This window comes from Coenobita brevimanus, chromosome 103, assembly GCF_032717465.1.
Source record: "Coenobita brevimanus isolate Jiangsu-jjx chromosome 103, ASM3271746v2, whole genome shotgun sequence".
NCBI lineage: Eukaryota > Metazoa > Arthropoda > Malacostraca > Decapoda > Coenobitidae > Coenobita > Coenobita brevimanus.
Genome location: NC_137056.1, coordinates 11,021,712 through 11,043,359, shown reverse-complemented (window position 1 = coordinate 11,043,359; position 21,648 = coordinate 11,021,712). Strand labels below are relative to the sequence as shown.

The 21,648-nt window shown below is 40.8% G+C and overlaps 2 protein-coding genes across 3 annotated transcripts in view; one reads left to right on the top strand and one right to left on the bottom strand.

Annotated features, from left to right (window-relative positions):
• Positions 1 to 20,364, bottom strand: part of LOC145415534 (uncharacterized) — a 69,525-nt gene extending 49,161 nt beyond the window's left edge. The window contains exons 1-2 of the mRNA XM_080284758.1: positions 20,276 to 20,364; positions 917 to 1,068 (exon numbers count right to left, since the gene is read on the bottom strand). Coding sequence (XP_080140884.1) covers positions 917 to 1,050 — 134 coding nt within the window. The 5' untranslated portion in view covers positions 1,051 to 1,068; positions 20,276 to 20,364. The remainder of the gene's footprint in view (positions 1 to 916; positions 1,069 to 20,275) is intronic.
• A 219-nt stretch (positions 20,365 to 20,583) lies between these two features.
• The window catches only part of Ppox (protoporphyrinogen oxidase), a 32,060-nt gene continuing 30,995 nt past the window's right edge, over positions 20,584 to 21,648 (top strand). Inside the window, exon 1 of one of the 2 annotated variants that reach the window (XM_080284813.1) lies at positions 20,584 to 20,601. The gene's annotated coding sequence lies outside the window, so the exon portion shown is untranslated. The remainder of the gene's footprint in view (positions 20,602 to 21,648) is intronic. The other variant, XM_080284814.1, reaches the window with a different exon arrangement.

Below are 21,648 nucleotides of genomic sequence, written 5' to 3'. Positions count from 1 at the left end.
GCGTAGTAAATGGCAGGAAACCATCTGGCTTCTCATTCAGTGTAGTCATCCACAGGCAGAAGAAAGAGGAAAGAATGAAAGAAAGAAAGATAAAGGAGAGAGTTTAAAGTCACACATAGGCAAAAGGAAGAGGAAAGAATGCAGGAAAGAAAGACAGAAGAGGAAGGAAGGAAGAGAGGAAAGGGCAGACATCCAAAGCAGCACTACAGTACATTGAGTGAGTGGATGGTGAGCACCCCTACCTACCACTAATGCCTCCACATATATACAGTATATCCATCCATCCATTATCCAATCCTATGTCGCCCCACAGAGGGGCATAGGAACCTGGGGCGAGGCAAATTGGTCCTGATATTTAAGACGAGAGTGACCAGTCTCACTCATCCCTGAGTGGCCTTATGTGAGCAATAATCCCCAACCACCCCTTGGATATAAACCTGCACCAGCTCAATCCGACTGGAGCACCTTAATTACCCACTAAACTACCAGTTGCCATAATTTGGTTTTATGGTTGCCACCCAGCAAAGTAAATGGTTTCCTAGTGTACAGGAAACCATTTGGCTTGTCACTCAGTGTAGAGTCACCCATAGGCAGAAAGATGAGGAAAGATTGAAGGAAAGAAAGACAGAAACGGGAGTGTAAAGTCACCCGTAGGCAGAAGAAAGAGGAAAAAATGAAGGAAAGACAGAAGAAGAAGGATGGAAGAGAGGAAAGGGCAGACACCCAAAAAGATAAGATGGATAGATAGATTGATGGCTAGATAGATGAACAGACAGATAGACAGATGTATATTATATATTTATTTTCTGTTGCATTGCTCCATAATTTATTATAAACAGAATACTTATTACTATTAATCACATCTGCGGTTGTACTGTACTTAGTACGATTTTCTCCCTCCCTCCCTCTTTCATACCCAGGTGCAGCTGAGAGAACAGGAACAAGCAGTGAGAGCTGTGTGTCTGCTGGGTGTGAGAACAGAAGACCCAGCAACAGATGCCTCTGTTCATTAACATCCAGACGTCTGACTGCTTCCAGGATGTCCTCCATTGCTTGGCTACGGCCAATCTGGAATAAAAATAAATAAGAAATAATATACGAATAAACCATCCATCCATCCATCATCCAATCCTACATTGCTTCATGAGAAGGAGTTGGTCCTTATATTTAAGATAAGTGTGTCCAGCCTCACTCGTCCCCGAATGGTATTACGTAAGCAATAAACCCCAACCACCCCTTGGATATAAATCTTCATTGGCTCAATCCGACTGGAGTGCCCTAATAACTCACTAAACCACCAGGTGCCAAAATTTGGTTATATGGTTACCACCCAGCATAGTAAATGGTTTCCTGGTGCACAGGAAACCATGTGGCTTGTCACTCAGTGTAGAGTCACCCACAGGCAGAAGGAAGAGGAAAGAATGGAGGAAAGAAAGACTGAAGAGAGAGCATAAAGTCACCTGTGGGCAGAAGGATGAGGAAGAATGAAGGAAAGAAAGACAGAAGTGGATGAAAGGAAAAAAAGATGGAGGAGAGGAAAGGATAGACACCCGAGAACAGTACTACACTGCGTGAACTGCTGGTGAGCACCCCCACCCACCATACAAATAAACAAATTTTAAAATTGGTTTCATGGTGACCTCTTCAATCTGACAACATAATTTACTGATTTATCCTCACTGCTGCATATGATACTGTACTCTGAACAGACCTCTAGTGGTGCAAAAGTCAACTGATACACCAGCCCTTGACTTAAGCAACTGGTCTGAAACTTTTCCCCTAAATCAGTATTCCTTTCACCTATACCTTCAGTCTTCTAAATGGAATGTGTCGACATCTTAAAATGAATGACTCTTCATTCTAGTTCTCTTCTGTTAAAGTTTTCATGGAAGGGCAACTTTTTTAAACTGCCACTTTTAAGTTTTTCTTTTTCTGCATTAAAAAAAATTATAAACATACCTCTACTACTGATGGACCAGTCTGTGAAAGCTGGTCCATACTAGAGAATGACTGAAGCACAAAAGGTCCTAGGCTATATTTCTAGAAGTGGAGAGGTATCATATATGAGTGAATGAGGTATAAGATGGAAAAAGGTCAGACTGATAGTGGAGGACAAAATGACATGGAGGCAATTTGTTTGTGCCCACCCTTTCTAGGATTAAAGCACCTGGCAACAGACAGATAGATCAACTGATAGACAGATACATACATTCAGTACATAGCCTACATACATACATACAAACATACATACATATACATACATACATATATGGACAGGTATTACCAGTACTCTGAATGTCCTATAGGTATTACTACCATATCTATTCTTCTTATATCCATCCATCCATCATCCAATCCTATGTTGCCCCATGAGGAGCGTAAGAGCCCAGGGTTAGGCAAGTCCTGACATTTAAGATGCGAGTGAAAGCCAGATGCTACTGGCATTGAGTTTTCACTCTCATCTTAAATGTCGGGACCAACTTGCCTAGCCCCAGGCTCCTTCGCTCCTTATGGGGCAACATAGAACTGGATGATGGATGGGTGGATGGAGATAGAAGAATCGATAGTAATACCTGTAGGACATTCAAAGTACTGGTAATATTACAGCTTTATCTTGATTTCTTCGGTCTCCCAAGAAATTAGACAATATGGTGCACGTTTGATCTCCATGCTACAAAAAGAATATTCAGTAAATTCATTAGAAAATGTACAGAGAAGAAGGACAAATATCATTCATAACCTAAGATGCCTTTCATATATATAATTACATTTAATTTCCATCCATCATCCAATCCTACATTGACCCATGAGGAGAGTAGGAGCCCGGGGCTAGGCAGTTGGTCCTGACATTTAAGATGAGAGTGACCAACCTCACTCATCCCTGAGTGGTACTACGTGAGCAATAAACCCCAACCACCCCTTGGATATAAACCTCTACCGGCTCAATTCGATTGGAGCATAATAATTACCCACTAAACCACCAGGTGCCAAAATTTGGTTATATGGTTACCACCCAGCATAGTAAATGGTTTCCTGGTGTACAGGAAACCATTTGGCTTGTCACTCAGTGTAGAGTCACCCACAGGCAGAAGGAAGAGGAAAGAATGAAGGAATGAAAGACAGAAAAGGGAGCGTAAAGTCACTCATAGGCAGAATGACGAGGAATGAATGAAGGAAAGAAAGATAGAAGATGTCGGAGGAGAGGACAGGGCAGACACCGAGAGCAGCGCTACATTGAGTGAGTGGATGGTCAGCTACTTAGTAGAAAAGCACAGAGTAAGAAATTATTTCACTACAGTGTTCAAGTGGATGAAAACATCAAATAAAGGTGGTACAGGGGTATTACTAAGGTCTTAAAAGTGACCAGACAGGACAGAACTCAAATAAATAATTTCAAACCAGAAATATTGTTTCAATAAGGAAACAGGAGGGAAACTGTCTGAAAATGAGTATTTATCCAGTAGAATAAATGATCCAGTGTTGTAAAGGGTACCCTCACTGTTGATATTTTCAAGAATATGCTAGAAGGGTATATGACTGGAAAGGGTTGGATTTAACTGAACTGAATAATGGGTCGTTAGTGCCGAGCCTCAAAGACTAGATGGCACTAATTCAAGGCAAAGATATATGCGTAGCAATAGAACAGAAAAGGGGAAGAAGATGTAGAAGAGGTTTTGGCATAGAAGGGGTCCTGGTGTAGAACTGATCTTGGCATAGAAGTGGTCGTGGTGTACAGGTGGTTTTGGGGAGGAAGTGGTCTTGGTGTGGAAGTGGTCTTGGCATAGGAATGGTCATGATGTAGAAGAGATTTTGGCAAAGAAGTGATTTTGGAGTTGAAGTGGATTGGCGATGCAGTGATTTGATGTTAAAGTAGCTTGTTGATGAAGTGGCTTGGCAATGAAGTGGCTTGGTGATGAGGTGGCTTGATTGGTCAGCTGGTTGAAGGTTTGACCCAGGAAGAAATTGAAGGTCGACATCAATGGGTCGTCCTTTACCTACTCATGTCACGGAACCAAATGTCTAACCTGGCAGGAATGGAGGGAAAATAAAAGGCTGGAAAAAAAAGAAAAACAGAAATACCAAGACGAAAAGTAGGACAGAAGAGGAGATCAGTATGAAAAGAAAGATTAGCGACAAAAAGGGCCATTTTAGTTGCCTCTTACGACAAACAGGGATACTGGGGAAGGGTGAATCCTCTGAGCTAAGACCAACTGACCACATAGCTCTGCAGAGCAAGGAGAGATCCTTGGAGAGACCATTGCATCTCTCACCAGAAATATGCTACCAAGGTGCGGGCTCAAACTGCCAACCCTACAATCATGAACCACGAGCGTTACCATTGAGCTATTCTGGCCCCGGATACTGAGGAAACACCCTCCCCCTCCTCCTCAAGGGGTGGGTTGGATGTAAGGCTTGTCCCAGTAACTACATCACTCCAGAGAAAACTTTTAAAATTTATATTTCCAAGTTCCTGTAAGATTTTCAAGTCTTCCTTGTAACCCCAAAGGAACTGCCTAAAACTGACCAGATTGTCTACTGTAGTTACCCTCTTTCTGGATAAATGATACTGAACAAAAAAAATTACATCCAGCAGGTAGTATCCGTCAACACAATTCACTTTTCTTCCATGGCATTTCTTTAGTCACTGCATTATAAAGGAGATCACAAATGCAAAGTACTGTATCAAAAACTTAAAGTCTGAGTTAACTTTTCATAAATTGATTTTCCATCCATCCATCATCCAATCCAACATTGCCTCGTGAGGAGTGTAAGAGCCCGGGGCTAGGCAAGTTGGTCCTGACATTTAGGATGAGAGTGAATTTAAGATGAGTGATTTTCAAGACACAAATAAAACTGTAGGTTACAATACAGTATAACCAACATCCTTCAAGACCAACCTTGATAGTTTTAATTACTAAGGTTAGAACCATATCATGTGGCGTTCAGATACAGTAAGTTCCATTTGGTTTGATCTATTATGCTCATTAAAAGTTAAGCCCAAACAATGCCAAGGTTTGGACTGGAAAAAATGGCAGTGAATACATAGCTCTCTTACCTACAAAACAATAGTTTTTATTTTTACATAAAATACAACTCAATTAACAAATTTATAGGTTTTTAAAAAGTTCTGGAAATGTGTACTTTGGGGTTACAAAACCTCATAAATCTTACATGCAAACCAAGCCTAACTGGACTAAGCCTAAGAAAGCTGTATACTTCAAAGCCAACCTTTCACAATTTCCATGGACTTGGGTGTTATGCATAAATTATAATATGATGAAGGGGGACAGGGCGACTTGGAGGCAATTTGTTTGTGGCCACCCCAAACGGGATTGAGGCGTCTGGCAATAGACAGATAGATAGATAGAGATTAATCCTTGTCATAAACTGAACATCTGCATGGGGAGCTCTTCTAACTTCACTGTTCAAACGTGAAAACCTGAGGAAACTTGATTCTGTAATACAGTACAGGTATTATGATTTTTATGGTAAATGTAAATTTTACTTTATGCAGCAGATGATCCTTACCAGTTCAATTGCTATTACTCCAGATTGTTTTCTGTATTTTTCTATTTTCATGATGGTAAACAACTGTTTTCAGCTGACTTTTTTCCCCTTGTTGTTATTACTGTATCATGCTCCTTATGCCCCACCAACTTTTGTAATGGCACACTTGCTAAAACTGTACTTGAATCTTGGTTAAGTTAGGTTAGGTTAGGTTAAAGTGCTAGATTAGGTAAGGATAAATTGCTAGGTTAGCCAGAATGTCCCAGCACTAGAACTTGACTCTCCCAAAATTGCTCCATTTAAAATACAGACAAGGTAAATGAAATCCATCCTAGACAATTTACCTACCAACAAAGCTCCAGGCCCAGATGGAATTCCACCAATTGTTTTGAAAAGTGTTCCCCAGAACTTGCCTCTGTTCTTCCTAAATTATTCAGACTATGCATACATACTTTTTCATTCCCTAATTCATGTAAAGAAGCCAATATCCACCCAATTCCAGAGAAAGGAAGTTCCTCTGACCCCTCTGATTACAGACCAATAGCTGTCACATCTTCTCTTGGTAAGGTGTTTGAAACTGTAATTAATAAGCACATAGTTAAACATCTTCAATCCAACAACTTAATTAGTGACAGACAATATGGTTTTCACCAAGAAAGATCCACCATTGACATATTTAATCTCCTGACTCATACCATCCATCAATCAGTTGACCTACAAGGAGAAACTTATGCAGTAGCCCTGGGTATTTCTAAAGCTTTTGACAGAGTGTGGCACCGTTCCCTGTTGTCCAAACTCCCTTGCTATGGACTAAACTCTTTTGTTCCTTTGATTTCCTCATATCTCAGCAACAGAAAAATAAGAGTAAAAGTAGATGATGTATATTCCAATTTCCACTCAATTAACGCCGGCGTGCCACAGGGATCAGTTCTGGCACCAACCCTGTTCCTCGTTCATATTAATGATATCTTATGTCACCCACAATCCCATCCATTCATATGCAGATGACTCAACACTGCATAGTTCATTCACACTCACACATCCATTTACAAAGTCTATCTCTAACTCTCAACTCAGTACAGCCATCTCTTTAAATCAAGACTTATCCATGATCTGTGAACAGGGACAAAATAACCTTGTCTCATTTAAAGCTAGTAAAACTAAATGTATACAATTTACTAATAGACAGGTATTGCCAGAATCGTATATTACCTTCAATGCTACAAATATTCCCATTTCCAAGGTACTGAAATTCTCGGCATCTCACTTAACAATGCCCTCAGCTGGACCTCTCATGTCACATCACTTGCTAAAACCGCCTCAAAGAAACTTGGATTATTGTACAGGGTCTGTAACTTCTTCACTGACGAGCAGTCAGCTATAATTTATAAGAATCATGTGTGCTCTCAGTTTGAATACTGCTCACCCTTGTGGAAAGGATGTGGAGAGGTTGCATTAAAACAACAAGACAAAATTCAGAACAAAGCTGTTAGAATTATTAATAATCCTGCTATTACTAATAAACTACCTCCCCAACAAGTAAGAAGGAATGTTGCCTCCCTTGCAATATTTTACAGATATTTTTACGGCAAATGCTCAGATGAAGTTGCATCCATTGTGCCACCTCTCCATGCCTTCCATCGTGCTACACGGGCATCTGGCAGCCCTCATGACTGGAATGTCACTCAGCCATACTGCAGAACTTCTGCCTATCAGAATTCTTTCGTTCTCTGAACTGCATCTCTCTGGAACTCGCTTCCCCAGAGTTGTTTCCCTCCAAACTTCAACCTACAGTTGTTCAAGTCTAATTGTTACAGATATTTTATGAACAAAGGACACCAGTAATCTGGTGTATGGATTTTTTTTTTATTCATTTGTTTTTCCTTCCTCTGTTCTGCTATTAAAAAAAAAAAAAAAAAAAAAAAAAAATAGCTAGATTAGGTTAGGTTAAAATGTAAGGTTAGGAAGAGGAACTACAAGGCAACCAGCTTGTATTTCATAAGTGTCTGCCATTACACTCAAGAAACAGTTGATACAGTGGAAGGAATATGACTAAAACAATTGGGAAAGAAATTTACCATGAAACATTCATTTACCGCCCAAAAAAGTGGCCAGAAAAATATAAAAAACTATCAGAAAGAAAAAGAATTAATTTGGTAAGGTGCTTCTGCTGCTTGGTAAAGTATATAATCACCATTTTTAGTATAGCCTGATAATCAATGACATAAGGGTAAATGTAAACATTACTTTGAGCAGCAGAAAGACCTTACCAATTCAATTCATATTCCTCAAATCTGTTTTCTGTATTTTTCACCCTTTGAGATTCCGATGACATTTTTGCACATCACATGAAATCCAACCTCAGAGATTCCAATGATGCGGCTGTGCGTCATTTGATATCTAACCTCAAAGATTCCGATGACGCATCCACATGTCATGTGTAATCACTAGAAACTTGTGTATGCTTTTTCTGGTGCTTTATTGTGCAACAGCTGGCATAAATAACAATAAACTACATATCATTCGAATGGCAATTTATCATGGTTTTTCATGGTGCAGAAAAAAAGATTCTATATCTCTATTACATTATTTCTAGTGAGTATTCTTTTATGGCAAAGTACAGTATAGACATTTTTATTTACTTAACTCCTCATTTTGACTTATTTTCCCCTTTTTTTTTTAACATACAACGATAAAGTACTGTACAACTACTCTGCTTTAAAGTAACACCAAAATCAGTATCCCATCATGGAAAGTAAATTTACACAGACCGATCAAAGAAAAATATCGCTAAGCGAAAAAGCAGCAGAGATTCATTAAAAAATACTGTATTGCATTTTTCTTTTGCATTACTGCACAATAATTGGCATAAATAGCCATAAATTATATATATATCACTTGAAAGGCAATTTATCATAGTTTTGCATGGTGCAAAAAAATTATGCAGAATATTACTACTGATTAATTTTGGCAAATATTTTTCTACTGGTAAGTATAAAATTTTTTGTTTTCGGCTACCTTCCACTCATCATGTTGGCTTTATATTTTTTTCCTTTTTTTGAACATACTAAGATAAAGTAAAACTATTCAGCTTTAAAATGACACAAAAATCAGCAACCTATCATGAAAAGTAAATTTACATGGATCGATCAGAAAAATATCACTATGAGAAAATGCGATCAGCATGAAAACAGGCGAATATGAGACAGACATAATTTGACCAGAGCTGAAACCTCACAGGGTTTATTATCAGGGTGGTAAATGACTTTCTCCTGCTGAAAAATTTTCACTTTGTTATTATCATCACGTTCCTTAACCCCTCCGTGGCCGAAGGCCCGGAATTTACCATGCATGCCAGGCCGAAGCAGGGGCCATTTTTTGAAGATTCGAAAAAAAAAATTTTTCTTACCATATTGAAGAGAAAGTTCAGATGCATTTAACAGTACAAATCCCAGCTTCCTTGACGGATTTTATGGCTTGCAATGGAGCACAGACGTTGCAGAAATATCGGCAACTGATATCCGCCACCCAGGGGCACTGCCGCAACGCAAATAGGCAGGTGTTGTTATTTATTTTTTTTTTTTACCTCCAAAAACAATACGAATGGTGCTGAAATGTTGTGCACACATGAGATATGATGATATCAAATGATTTCAGTACTTAATCTGTTAGGAACTGCTGGAAAAAAACCTGTTATGAATATTTTTTCACCATTTTCATATAAAATATGTTTATAGTAGTTTCGATTTTTTTTAAGTTATCGTTGTGGCCATGCTTGGAAAAGGGAACAAAAGAGTTGAATTTTCGGTCCTAAATGAGAAAACTGCACGTCTTCCAAGGTTAGACTCTGCCACAGGATAATAAAGTGGAGGGTGAGATCCGATTAGCAATACAGATGTTGAGTCGCAACTTCGAGCTCCCACACCACGAGCATGGCTAAATATAGAATCGTAATGCAGTTTCAGAAGTCTAATTATTCTGAATACAGATACAAAGCAGAAATAAGTAAGTTAACAGAAGGGGGAAAATGTATTTTTTCCGTAATAACATGTTCATCTTTCTCTATCATTTTACATTCATCTTTATCATTTTACCTTGTTATTTTCGCAATATATATTGCTGTCTCGTAAACAGGGCGGTTGAATGTGTTCTGCAAGGGAGGAAAAAGACTGTATTTTCTGAGTCGAGATAATGGGTGTAACTGTGTTTTTAGGCATGGCCACGAGCGAAAAAATCGTACATCCACTTGTCATGACAGCAGGTAGTGAACTGACAAATGATATGTGAGAGGGTGAAGTCACGGTCAGTCTCATGTCCCAGATTTTCGTTCACTTCCCGAAGGTTTTCACAGTTTTCTATAAGTTGCGCTGCATCAAATGATCCAAACCATTACAGCAAACCTGAGCAAATAGGTAAAGATGCCAAGACAAAAATGTATTTTTCACTTATTATCATGTCTTTTTTGTATGTGCCTGTATTACTTCATAATCGTAAACAGGTGGTTGTGTGTGTTTTGCAAGAGAGGACAAAGATGATATGTTCTACCTGGGTGGAGATAATGGGTGTAGTTGTGCTTGTTTAGGCATGGCTAGGAGTGAAAAAATCGAAAATCCACTCATCACAGCAGCAGGCTTTGAACTGCTTGATGAGGTGTATGGGAGTGTAGTGTAGGTCAGTGTGACGACGTTCAGAACATTAGTTCAGTTCCCCAAAATTTTTGCAGTCTTTTATAGGCCGCACTCAAACGACACCTGTGGCCACTGATCGGCTAAACGTCATTCGATGCCAGCAGCCACGGAGGGGTTAGGCCATACTAACAGTTGTTTGTTTCCAGCACAGCCTAATGGAAGAATCTTACTCAACGTACGGTACTCAATGATGGATTTCTTTTCCCATCTCCCAACAGGAGGTTAAGTTAGGTTAGGTTAGGTTAGGTTAGGTTAGGTAAGGTAAGGTTAGATTAGGTTAGGTTAGGTTAAGTTAAACTGTTAGGTTAAGACAGTCGCTTACATCATCACACTGATGAATCACGAGCTGTCATGGCAAAACATAGCTGAAACTGATTTTACAAGAAACGTTTATTTACCACCTCAGAAATCTATCTAGCTATTGCCAGATGCCTAAATCCCATAAGGGGTGACCACAAACAAATCGCCTCCATGTCGCCAGGTCCCCTGCCATTTCACTGCCCTGCTGCCAGCTCACACCCCCCTCTCTCATATACCTCTCCACTCCATCCCTCCATCTCATACCTGGCCTCCCCCTTCCTCTACCTCCCTCCACCTCACTCACATACACTCTCCTCCTTAGTCTCTTGCTCTCCTCTCCACATGGCCAAACCACCTCAACGTATTTCTCTTAACACTTTCTATCACATCCACAGCCACACCACAATGCTCCTTCACTTCCTGATTTGTCAGTCTGTCTCTCCATGTAACCCCACATGCTCCTCTCAGATAACTCATTTCCACTGCTCTCACTCTTGATTTGTGTCCTTCCAACAAGGTCCATGCTTCGCTTCCATACTGCAGAATTGGTATCACAATACTGTCATGCAGTGACTTTTTTACTTCCATGCTCACTTCCCTGTTTCTTATCACTGGTTTCAATGAACCAGCAATCTTTCTTCCTTGTTGTACCCTTTCAAACACTTCACCCCCCAAACTTCCATCCTTATTCATCACATTACCCAAGTACTCAAATAAACTTGCATTATCCATTTCCTCATCATCCAACATCACTGTACATCCGGTGACTTCATTTCTCTCAAAGACCATAATTTTACTCTTCACAACATTCACCTTTAGATTCTATTTCTTACACACTCTTCTAAACTCATTCACCAAGCCTTGCAATCCCTGCTCATTTTCACTTAACAATACAGTATCACCTGCAAACAACATTACAGGGAGTTTCCACACACTGCCCTCTCTCTTTAAAGCTGCTCCAATATCCACTGCCCTACCTTGTATCTCTTTTACAACCCCATTCATATATAATGTACACTGAAAAACCCTGGAGGCATGACACATTCCTGTTTCAATCCAACATTCAAAAAGAAAACTTCATTCGCTACCCACACGCACTTCAGCCTAGCCCCCTCATACATACTCTTCATGGCATTCAACAACTTCCAGTTTACTCCATATACTCCTAATATTTTCCACATTCCTTGTCTATCCACCCTGTCATACCAGTATGCTTTCTCTGAATCCATGGAGGCCGTATACAACTTCTTTCCTTTCCCTAGAAACTTTTCCACTGAAGACCTACGAATGAATATCTGATCCATGCAACCTCTTCCCTTCCTAAAACCTCCCTGTTCTTCAGCAACTACTTCTTCTGTTATTTCCCTAACTCGGTCAACAAGTATCCTGCCATACACTTTTCCTATTACACTAAGCAGACAAATGCCCCTATAACTACCACACACTTCTTTTTCCCCGTTTCCTTTGTACAGGGGAGTAATCATACCTGATTTCCAATCCTCCAGGACTCTACCTACCCCCCAGGCCAATATGTGCATCTTCCATATCCATTCTGCTATCTCTCCCCCATGCTTCAGCATTTCATCACACACTCCATCAATTCCTGGGGTTTTCCCCATTTTGACTTTTTTCATTACTTCCACTACTTCCATCCTGCTGATTTCATCCTCTCTTCTCGAGAAACCTCCCTTCTTCTCCAAGCCATTCCCCAGCCACATATATTCACATCACTTTCATTCTCCATGTTTAACAGTTCCTGAAAGCGTTCTCTCCATCTGTTCACTTTTTCTCCCTTCTCCATAAGCAATCTACCATTTTTATCTTTTACTCCCCAACTAACTTCTTTATCACCCTGTCTTACTCTCTTTACTTTATGTTCCCTCTATTTTACACTCAAATTCCTTCCAAATTCTACAACCACTCTCTTCTTACTCTCTCTTACTAACATTTTCACCTCTCACTTCCTCTCTACATATAACTCTCTCTTCTATTTCTCAACTTCCTCCATGTCGCTGCTTCCCATCCACTCACTATATGCTTTCTTCTTTTGTGCCACAGCTTCTCACCTCTTCATTCCACCATGCTGTTCCTTGCACCCCCTTCAGTCTTCTCTTCACCCCACACATCACATCACAAGCTGAACATATTTCTTCTGTGTATATCTTGCACACACCTTCCACCTCCCCCATCTGCTCCAAATCATTCTTACCCAATCCCTCCTCCACTTCCCTCTTATATTCTGCCTTTTTTCCAACCTCTTGCATCCTTTGTACCCTCCTTGTATGGACTACTTCTTCCTGTCCTTCCCTCCTTCTATTCCTCCATTGCACTTGAACCATGACTTTTGCCACCACCACATGGTGGTCAGAAAGTCCACTCCTCCAACCTCTGTATGCTCATGCATCCATTACACACCTTCTCATTCTGTCATTCACACACACATAATCAATCACTGCCTTCTGTTCATTCAGTTCACCACCCACCTTTCTCATTACTCGCCACGTATACCTGTGAATAATTTTGTGTTTAAAGAGGGTATTGGCTATCACCAACCCCCTCCTTTCACAAATGTCCACTAGAGCTCAGCACTGCCATTCTTGTCCACTTCTGCTGCAGGCACACCCCACTCACCGACTACTGCATCCACATTCACATTCCCAACTTTTCCATTTATAACTCCAAATCAAAAACACTGACGAGGAGAGAGTATGTGAGTGAGGTGGGGGAAGAGAGAGGGAGGGGAAGGCCGAGGATGAGATGAAGGGAAGGAGTGGAGAGGTATATGAGAGAGGAGGGTGTGCACTGGGAGCAGGGCAGTGAAATGGAGGGGGACAGGGTGATGTGGAGGCGATTTGTTTGTGGCCACCCCGTCTAAGGGATTGAGGTGTCTGGCAACAGAGAGATAGATAGAAAAACACTCTCTCATTCCATTCAAACTTTTCCATGCGCACTTCCACATTTGCCCAGAACTCTTTTCACTCTACTTGCATGATCTTGTGTTGGTACATACAGACGACAATCACCCACATTTGTAGTCCTACTTTCAATCTTACCCACACATTCCTTGAGCAGAATGATTTATATTATTTTTTATCCTCCTTCCATCTCTTGCACAAAACAATACATACTCCTTCTTTAGCCCTCTCATTCTCACCTACTCCTACACATATAGTCCATCCATACTCCTAGTCTCACCTCTCTATTTAGTATGTTATTCCACATATGTCCACTTTTGCACCCTCAAGCACTTGGACAATCTCTCTCTCTTTCATCTCATAATTCGCACCCCTTACAGTCCATGTCATAATCCGTACCATGTCTTTTGTTGGTCCTTTGTCGTCACCTTTTGGTCAGTCCTGGTCCGAGGCTTCATGTTTGTATTTTTGGATAGCTGTCTTCCAGAGATGGATACTAACCCTTTGCCAACCCACTTGCTGTCATGTAGGGAACACATGCTGGTTGGTTGTTAGGTCACTGCCCAGTGTTGTAAATAAATAATACAAGACTATCAGGAAGAAGAATTGATTTGGTATGGTGCTTCTGGAACTTAAAGTAATGTGTACGTTTACTGAAATGGACTTAAAAGATACAGGAAAAATAATTTTGGGGTTAACTAGCCTTCAAGAAATCATCGGGATTTATACTCGTGACAGTGGGAGGTGGCGGAGAAGCGCCTCCCTCAGGAAGAAGTAGGGAAAAGGCTTTCCTTCTCTCGTCCCTGATTGGTCTATGGAGATGAGCAGAATGGGGAGGTGTGACAGCGCTTATATTTCCCTCTAGTACTGTCACCAAATTGATTGCCACTGTTCGAAGCTATATTTATTGGTTACAACGGTTAATATGCATACATAGAATATTACCTATGGTGTATTACGATACAAACAGGTGTGCATGTTGACATTCTAGAATATGAAAGACTAGTAAAAATATATAAGGAGTAAAACATTACAATGGGCAGTATAGTAATCATAAGCCAAAATCAGGAAGGGAGGAGAGAGAGAGAGAGAGACAGAGAGAGAGAAGAATGAGTGTACGTGATCATTAACCCGCCCCGTCCCGACCACTTTTTCACCACTGGTACCCCCCAATTCCGACCATTTTTGGACCCAAATTTTTTTTGCTAAAACTTTCGCTTTTGGTCAGAAACAATGGTCAGTCACGAAGAAAGTGTTCACCGGGGACCATAAGTTGCCTAAACAGGTATACCTTCGTCACACCTGGTACCGTGTTCTCTGTAGGTGGTCTGAGGCTCTCACGTTTTCTATGGTATTATAAGTCTGGGAAACCAATGAAAGTAAGTAGATATGTATTTATTACAAACATAAAAACATGTGATACAAGAGTAAATTGGATTTTATACAAAAATAGAGGTGAAATAAGTATTGTACCATCGGGCGAACCGAGCGAAATCGGCCAAACTGTTCACGATGAATCGCTAACATTGCTGAATCATGATACATATCATTTTTTCTACTTACATAATACATCTCCAATAACATTATACCATTTTACATTTTATTGAACTGTTTTTACGTATTCACAGGCCTTTCGATAACATTTAGCGTAATGTTAGCGCTTATTTACGTAGTGAGTGAACTCGCTGTGACTGTTGTTTCAACTCGTATTGTGTTTTTTCAACTTACATAATACTTTCCTAATAACATTATACACTTTTCCACTTTAGAGAACTGTTTTGAGATAGTTTCAGGCCTTACGTAAATATTTAGCGTAATAATAGCGCATAATAACACAGAGGGTGAAGTCGCTATGAGTATTATTTCAACTTACAACCTATTTTTGTACTTATATAATACTTCTCCACTAACATTACACATGTTTCCACTTGATATAATTGCTGTCACATAATAGGAGACCTTACTATTCTACTGAGCGTCATATTATCGCATATTTACACAGTGAGTGTTATCGCGATATCATTTGTTTCATCTTACACTAGTATTCAACTTATAAATTACTTTCCTACTAACATTACACCCTTTTCCACTTTATATCATTCCTATCACATACTTACAGACCAGAATGTTCTACTGAGCGTAATATTTTCGCATATTTACACAGTGGGTGTACTTGTGACATCATTTGTTACAACTTACACTATTTTTCAACTTATACGTTACTTTCCTGCTAACATTACACCCGTTTCCACTTTATATTCTTGCTATCACATATTTACTAACCAGAGAGTTATACTGAGCGTCATATTTTCGCAGATTTACACAGTGGGTGTAGTTTTGATATCACTTCTTTCAACTTACACTATTTCTCAACTTATACATTACTTTCCTGCACACATTACACCCGTTTCAACTTTATATAAGACTTAGAAAATACTGACTGGCCTTACCATTATACTGAGCGTCCCACACAGTTTCAGTAGTGTAGGAAGTTATGGTACTCTCTGAAACATGGCTGAAGGCACAACGCAACATTGGTGGTGGTGGGGGAGGTTGGGGAGGTGGAGAGCGGCGCCTTTCATCACTCGCACTTCTCTTCCCTCTCCCTTTTCCTTTACCCTTTCCCTTCCCTTTCCTTCCTTTCCCCACATCCTGGGGCTGTGGGGAGGAAGTTTGGGAATATTGTGTGGCAAAAGACGTGCTGGGGAGTGGCTCCACTTCCTCTCCCCTAGGCCTACGTGCACCATGTGCTCATGCTGCCTCCCTCACACCACTTTCCCTTTCACCCCGCACTCCCGCCACACCACTTTCCCTTTCACCCCGTGCTCCCGCCACACCACTTTCCCTTTCACCCCGCACTCCCACCACACCACTTTCACCTTCCCCAGACAAAACACTAGGACCATACCTTATTTGCCTTCTCGCCCCACCTTCTGATCCTCAGGGTGAGATTTTTTCCTTCCCCAACCATGAGGCAACATCACATCCTAAGCCGCCATCCTCATCCTCGTCCTCATCAGAATCTTTCTCTAGGCGATGGAGAGAGGTCCGTGCAGGTAGTTTGGGTGCAGGCTGGCCTTCCCTTGCCTTACGATATGTCACATACCGCTTTTTCCGGGGCGAAGGGACCTCCTCATCACTGCTTGTTATTTCTTCCTCTGGCTGGATGTAATCTCGATCCACCACATCATCATCAAGTGGAGAATCACTATCTCCAGTGAAGGCCTCCAGGGCGGATGCTATTTCATCATCTGAGAGACCTTTCTGCGCCATGTCTGACCTGGGTCACTGCTAACAGGTGAGTGACCGAGACAAGGGCGAGCGCGGGTCACGTGGGGTCTGGGATGCTGCCCGCCTGGCGGCAGGTAGGGGAGGCTTGGGTAGGTGGGCGAATCGAAAATCTCGCGCGAATTTTGAAAATTGTGGAAATTATGAACCTTGCAATTGCAGGACGTTGAAGTACGTCAACAGGATTGGCAGTGACAAAACGTGAGGACATGGAAGTACGTCGACGGGACGCCGCGGGTTAAATAATCTTTGTAAGCTTTGTCTTTTCACTTTAACAGTGGACGAAACTTGAAATAATTCTTAAGTAAAATTCTCATGCTTATGAATCTCAACTATTTTTCTCAACAAACCATAAAGAAGGATTTATGTTCCATATCTATCTATCTATCTACAGCCCGACGCCGTAATCCCGCAAAGGGTGGCCGCAGACAAAATGCCTCCAAGTCACTCTGTCACCCACCAATTGACTACCCTCCCCCCAACTCACCCCCCCCTCCCTCATATACCTCTCAACTCCATCCCTCCACCTCATCCTCGGTCTACCCCTCCCTCTCCCTCCCTCCACGTCACCTACATACACCCTCTTAGTCAGTCTTTCATTCTCCATTCTCTCCACATGTCCATATGGTTGGGAAATATTCATTCAGAATAAACTGGCTTAACCCGCCCCATCCCGACGTTTTCTGGGCAGTGGTACGCCCCAGTCCCGACATTTTTGGACCTTTTTTTTTTTTTGGCTCAAACATCCACTTTTGGTGAGAAACATCGAAAATTCATAGAGAAATCGCTCACCTGAGGTTTAAAATACTCAATTTAGGTACGAGTACTTCCTTACCTGACTGGGTTTTCTAACAGGCTGGCACCAAAGAAAACGAGTTCTATGGGAGGGTAACTATTTTATCCACTCATAAACGGTATTTATCTATTTACTTGGTACGAATTTATATGTAGTACAAGAGTATATTGGTTTTCAAACAGTAATATAGGCATTATAAGCATTGTTTCACTCACTAACTCATCACCATTCATGACCTTTTTTTTCCCACATTACCTGATCATCATTTCTGACTGTTTCTTCCTCTAATGCTATGTAAACTTTGTCCTCCACATTGCCATCGATTGGGGAATCACTCTGGCCCTGAATGTCTTTATTGGCCAGGTCACTGGTAACAGGTGAATTGCCGAGACAATGGCGTGCAACGGGGGGGAAAGGTTATGTGGTGTAAGGCATTGTCCCTGCTTGGCATCTTGTAGAGGAGTAGAGGAAGGTGTCCCGTGTATACATGCCAAAAATCACTTGCGAAAATTGAAAATTGTGCAAATTAGGGACCTTGCAATGTTGTCGCGTTAATTCACGTTGCCGGGACATGAGTGCACATCATGTGCGGACGTTAATTCACGTCGCCGGGACGGCGCGGGTTAAACCAACACAAACAGGAGCATCGCTCTTTGTGAAAGCATTGTTCACCCGTGTCAAGATTTTTTATTTTTTTAATCGAGTGTACTGAATGCTGGTATGCTAAGTCAATATTTTAGGAGTAAAGCATTAGAAAGAACATACAGTATACATCCTAAGCCAAAAGCAAAGCATTCCGTCGGACAAGCAGATAAAGTGGCTGGACGGTGAGGTGAAGAGGCATGATGCAAAATACAGTAAGACCTCACTATAATGGACTAATTGGGGCCAAAGCCAGTCTGAAAAACGTGAAATTCCAATAAAAGCGATATCCGGACTTCCCCCTGCTAATCCGGACTTTTTCTGATATATCAGACATTAGTCCGGATTGCATGAACGGTTTTTAAACTGTTTTGACTACCATTGCGGTAATGTACTGTTATAACTTCACTATATTAATCAAATGGTATAATATATATAATAATACTGTACGGTACTGTACACTGATAAACATGTCTTTTATTTAACTTATTGTGATGAACATACCTGGTACCTGAAGTGGTCAGGCAATCCAGACTGCTTCTGACTTTACTGGACTTTTTCTGATATATTGTATAGGAATTTAGTCTGGTAGCTCCTCAAGTCCGATAAAAGCGAATTCTGGTCTATTGAAGTCTGTTATATTGAGATTTTACTGTACAGAGGAAACAATGGAAAACATTCCCTCATGCTATATGCTCACGTCCCTGGGGATTTTCATGGAGGGCTGAAGGGATTCCCTGGCCATAATTGCCACTCCTAAACCCCTTTCTTCCCTCCGTTGCTCTTTCTCTCTCTGAGAGAGAGAGAGAGGGAGAGAGACAGACAGACAGACAGAAAGGGAGAAGTGTTGGGAGAGGACGGGACAAAAGGAATGAGGCACTGTACGCCGGTACACTACGTTTAAGAGACACTGACAGGAGTGAAAAACTGGGGGAAAATAAAAACTGAGTGAAAGAACAGTGGAAGTGAAGGGATGGCACATATTGGTAATGAACTTACTGACGTGGAACAGAGTGTATGAGTCCTGGAGTATGATACAGGGACACACACACACACACACACACACACACACACACACACATACACACACACACACACACACACCAGATTATATTGTCCTTTAAGAATTAGTCTCCCTCCTCAGGTCACACACACTCCTGGCTACCTTCGATTTTGGCTTCCCTCTTCCTTATGTATTATGAAACTTATCTATGAGTGGCAGGTGGTGGCGACCATCATCCACTCACTTCATGTAGTGCTGCCTACTTCTTTCTTAGCCTTTATCATTCTTTTTCTGTGCCTGCTCTCCTTTCTTCCTATTTCACCCATCTTTCCTGTCACTTCTTATTGCTTTTCTTTCCTATACAGGTGGCTTTACATTGACTGACAAGCCAAATGGTTTCCTGTAAGCCAAGAAACCATTTACATTGCTGAGTGGTAACCATATAACCAAACCATATGTGCTCCGTACATGTCATCAAGTGGGTTGGTGGAGGGGCAGTGTCCCTCCATGTAAAAGAAATAACTCAAAGTCAAATGGCCACCCCTTAAGGGATTATGGCGTCTGGCAATAAATAGATAGATAGATTTACATCAACTCCTTTATCAATACTCCTCTTATGTTTCCTTTTCTTGCTCGACAGAGAAAGAGAGAGTGAGAGATGGGTTGAAGGGAGAGGCTGGTACTGTACATTTAAGGTTATTAAATATGGTGATGAATCACAGATGACTTAATAAGCCTTATAAAGAGATACTGATGGGTTTAAGTGCACTATGATAAATACAATATTTTCTTTTGTATTTCAAGACCATGAAAAATGGGGATTAGAAAATATAATGGACACACACCACAACAAAATGTATGAAAAAAATGTACATACATACATACAAAGTGTGAGAGAGAGAGAGAGAGAGAGTAGCACCAGACAGGTGAAGATGTCTTTCCAAATTAGACGATACACCTATACTGGTCATCAAATGGACTCCTAACCTCACCCACACACCTCCCACCCCGCCATCCACCAATCACAGACATTCCAGTGGGAAGAGAGTGGGATGAGCTTCGCTACCTCTCGCTGTCCCGACTATAGTTAATAAACTGGCAACGACGCAAAATTTTCCTAGCCTCTTAAATGTACCTCCACTTTCCTTCATATCTTGTAATTGTAGTGAACTTCCTGTATCTAAATTAACTTAGGCTAATCACAAACATCTATGTAGCAGTGTGTTGCGCAAACCTTACAAATGTTAACGCAACATTTACCTGTCACTGGGAGTAAATAATTATACACATGATCCTTTTCACTTTTGTTGCCGTAAATGCTTTAAAAATGCATTCGTATATATAGATAGATAGATAGGTAGATAGTTAATTTTTTTCATTCATTGTGGTGACCACCTTTCACCTTCTTAGAGATTATGAGTATAATCCAATCTTGCCCAAGAATAAGCAATAAGGAGAAGAGTAAGTGTAGCTTAGAGAGTTGTATCTCCTTTTGAGTTATTAAAGATGTGGTATTCCGTGACTGAAATGACCTATACGATTTTCATGTTACATTCGCCCAGTAACGGAGAAGAACGTATGCCGATTGTACTTTCTTTCCAGCTGATGACTGCTGTTTGGGAAACTACCCTCTCAGTTATATCTCCTGATATTCTTAATTGCTACCAAAGAGGGCAGGGATTTGAAAAAGGAAAAATTTAGAGTTAGAATATCCATACTAGTCGCTGTTGGTCCACCTTAGTCTGTCTGGCCAAGCAGACCTTTCAGTCAGTTGAAAACAGGAAACTCTATATATACTGTACAGTCTACTAACGAAGAAGCACCGTTGTAAAGGCTAAGCTTCTGAACACCATCACATTGCATCAAATCGCAGTGCAAATTGACCATCTAGCCGAACCTTAATCATCTTAACCAACCTAACTGCAAATAAACTGAACTCTTGATTGGATTATGTGTACTGCAACCCCACTTTTCCCTTTTCAGAACCATTCTGTAGCCAATAACAGGAAAAAGGGTCTATAGGTTTAAACAGCATTCCAGCCCTCCCCCCTCAGTAATCATCACTGCCATCTGACTTATGGTACATAAAAATAACAATAAAGAATAGAATCTAGGACAGCCACCATTCACAGATGTGTAAAGGTTATGACAATGATTCATTATTGTCTAGTTTATGATACCCAAATTCTGGGGAAACAATGTGATTACAGTAAAAGTCCTGTAATCTAAATGGCAGGGGATTGAGGGTCTTTTGACCGGTGTTTTTTTTCAGACTATTAGGAGGGACCTCTGAAAACATTAGAAATAAGTACATGATCATTAAATAAATACATGAAATTATATGGGTTATTGTTTTACTCAGTGGAAATGCATAGAAGTGTAGCTGAATGGTTCCTGGCAGATATATACTGTACATCCAACAGCATGTTCAAGCCAGATAAATCCATTGATAAGCCCACAGAAAATTCCACCTGTTTTACTTAGTTTTCGCTTCATTCACTTAACAGT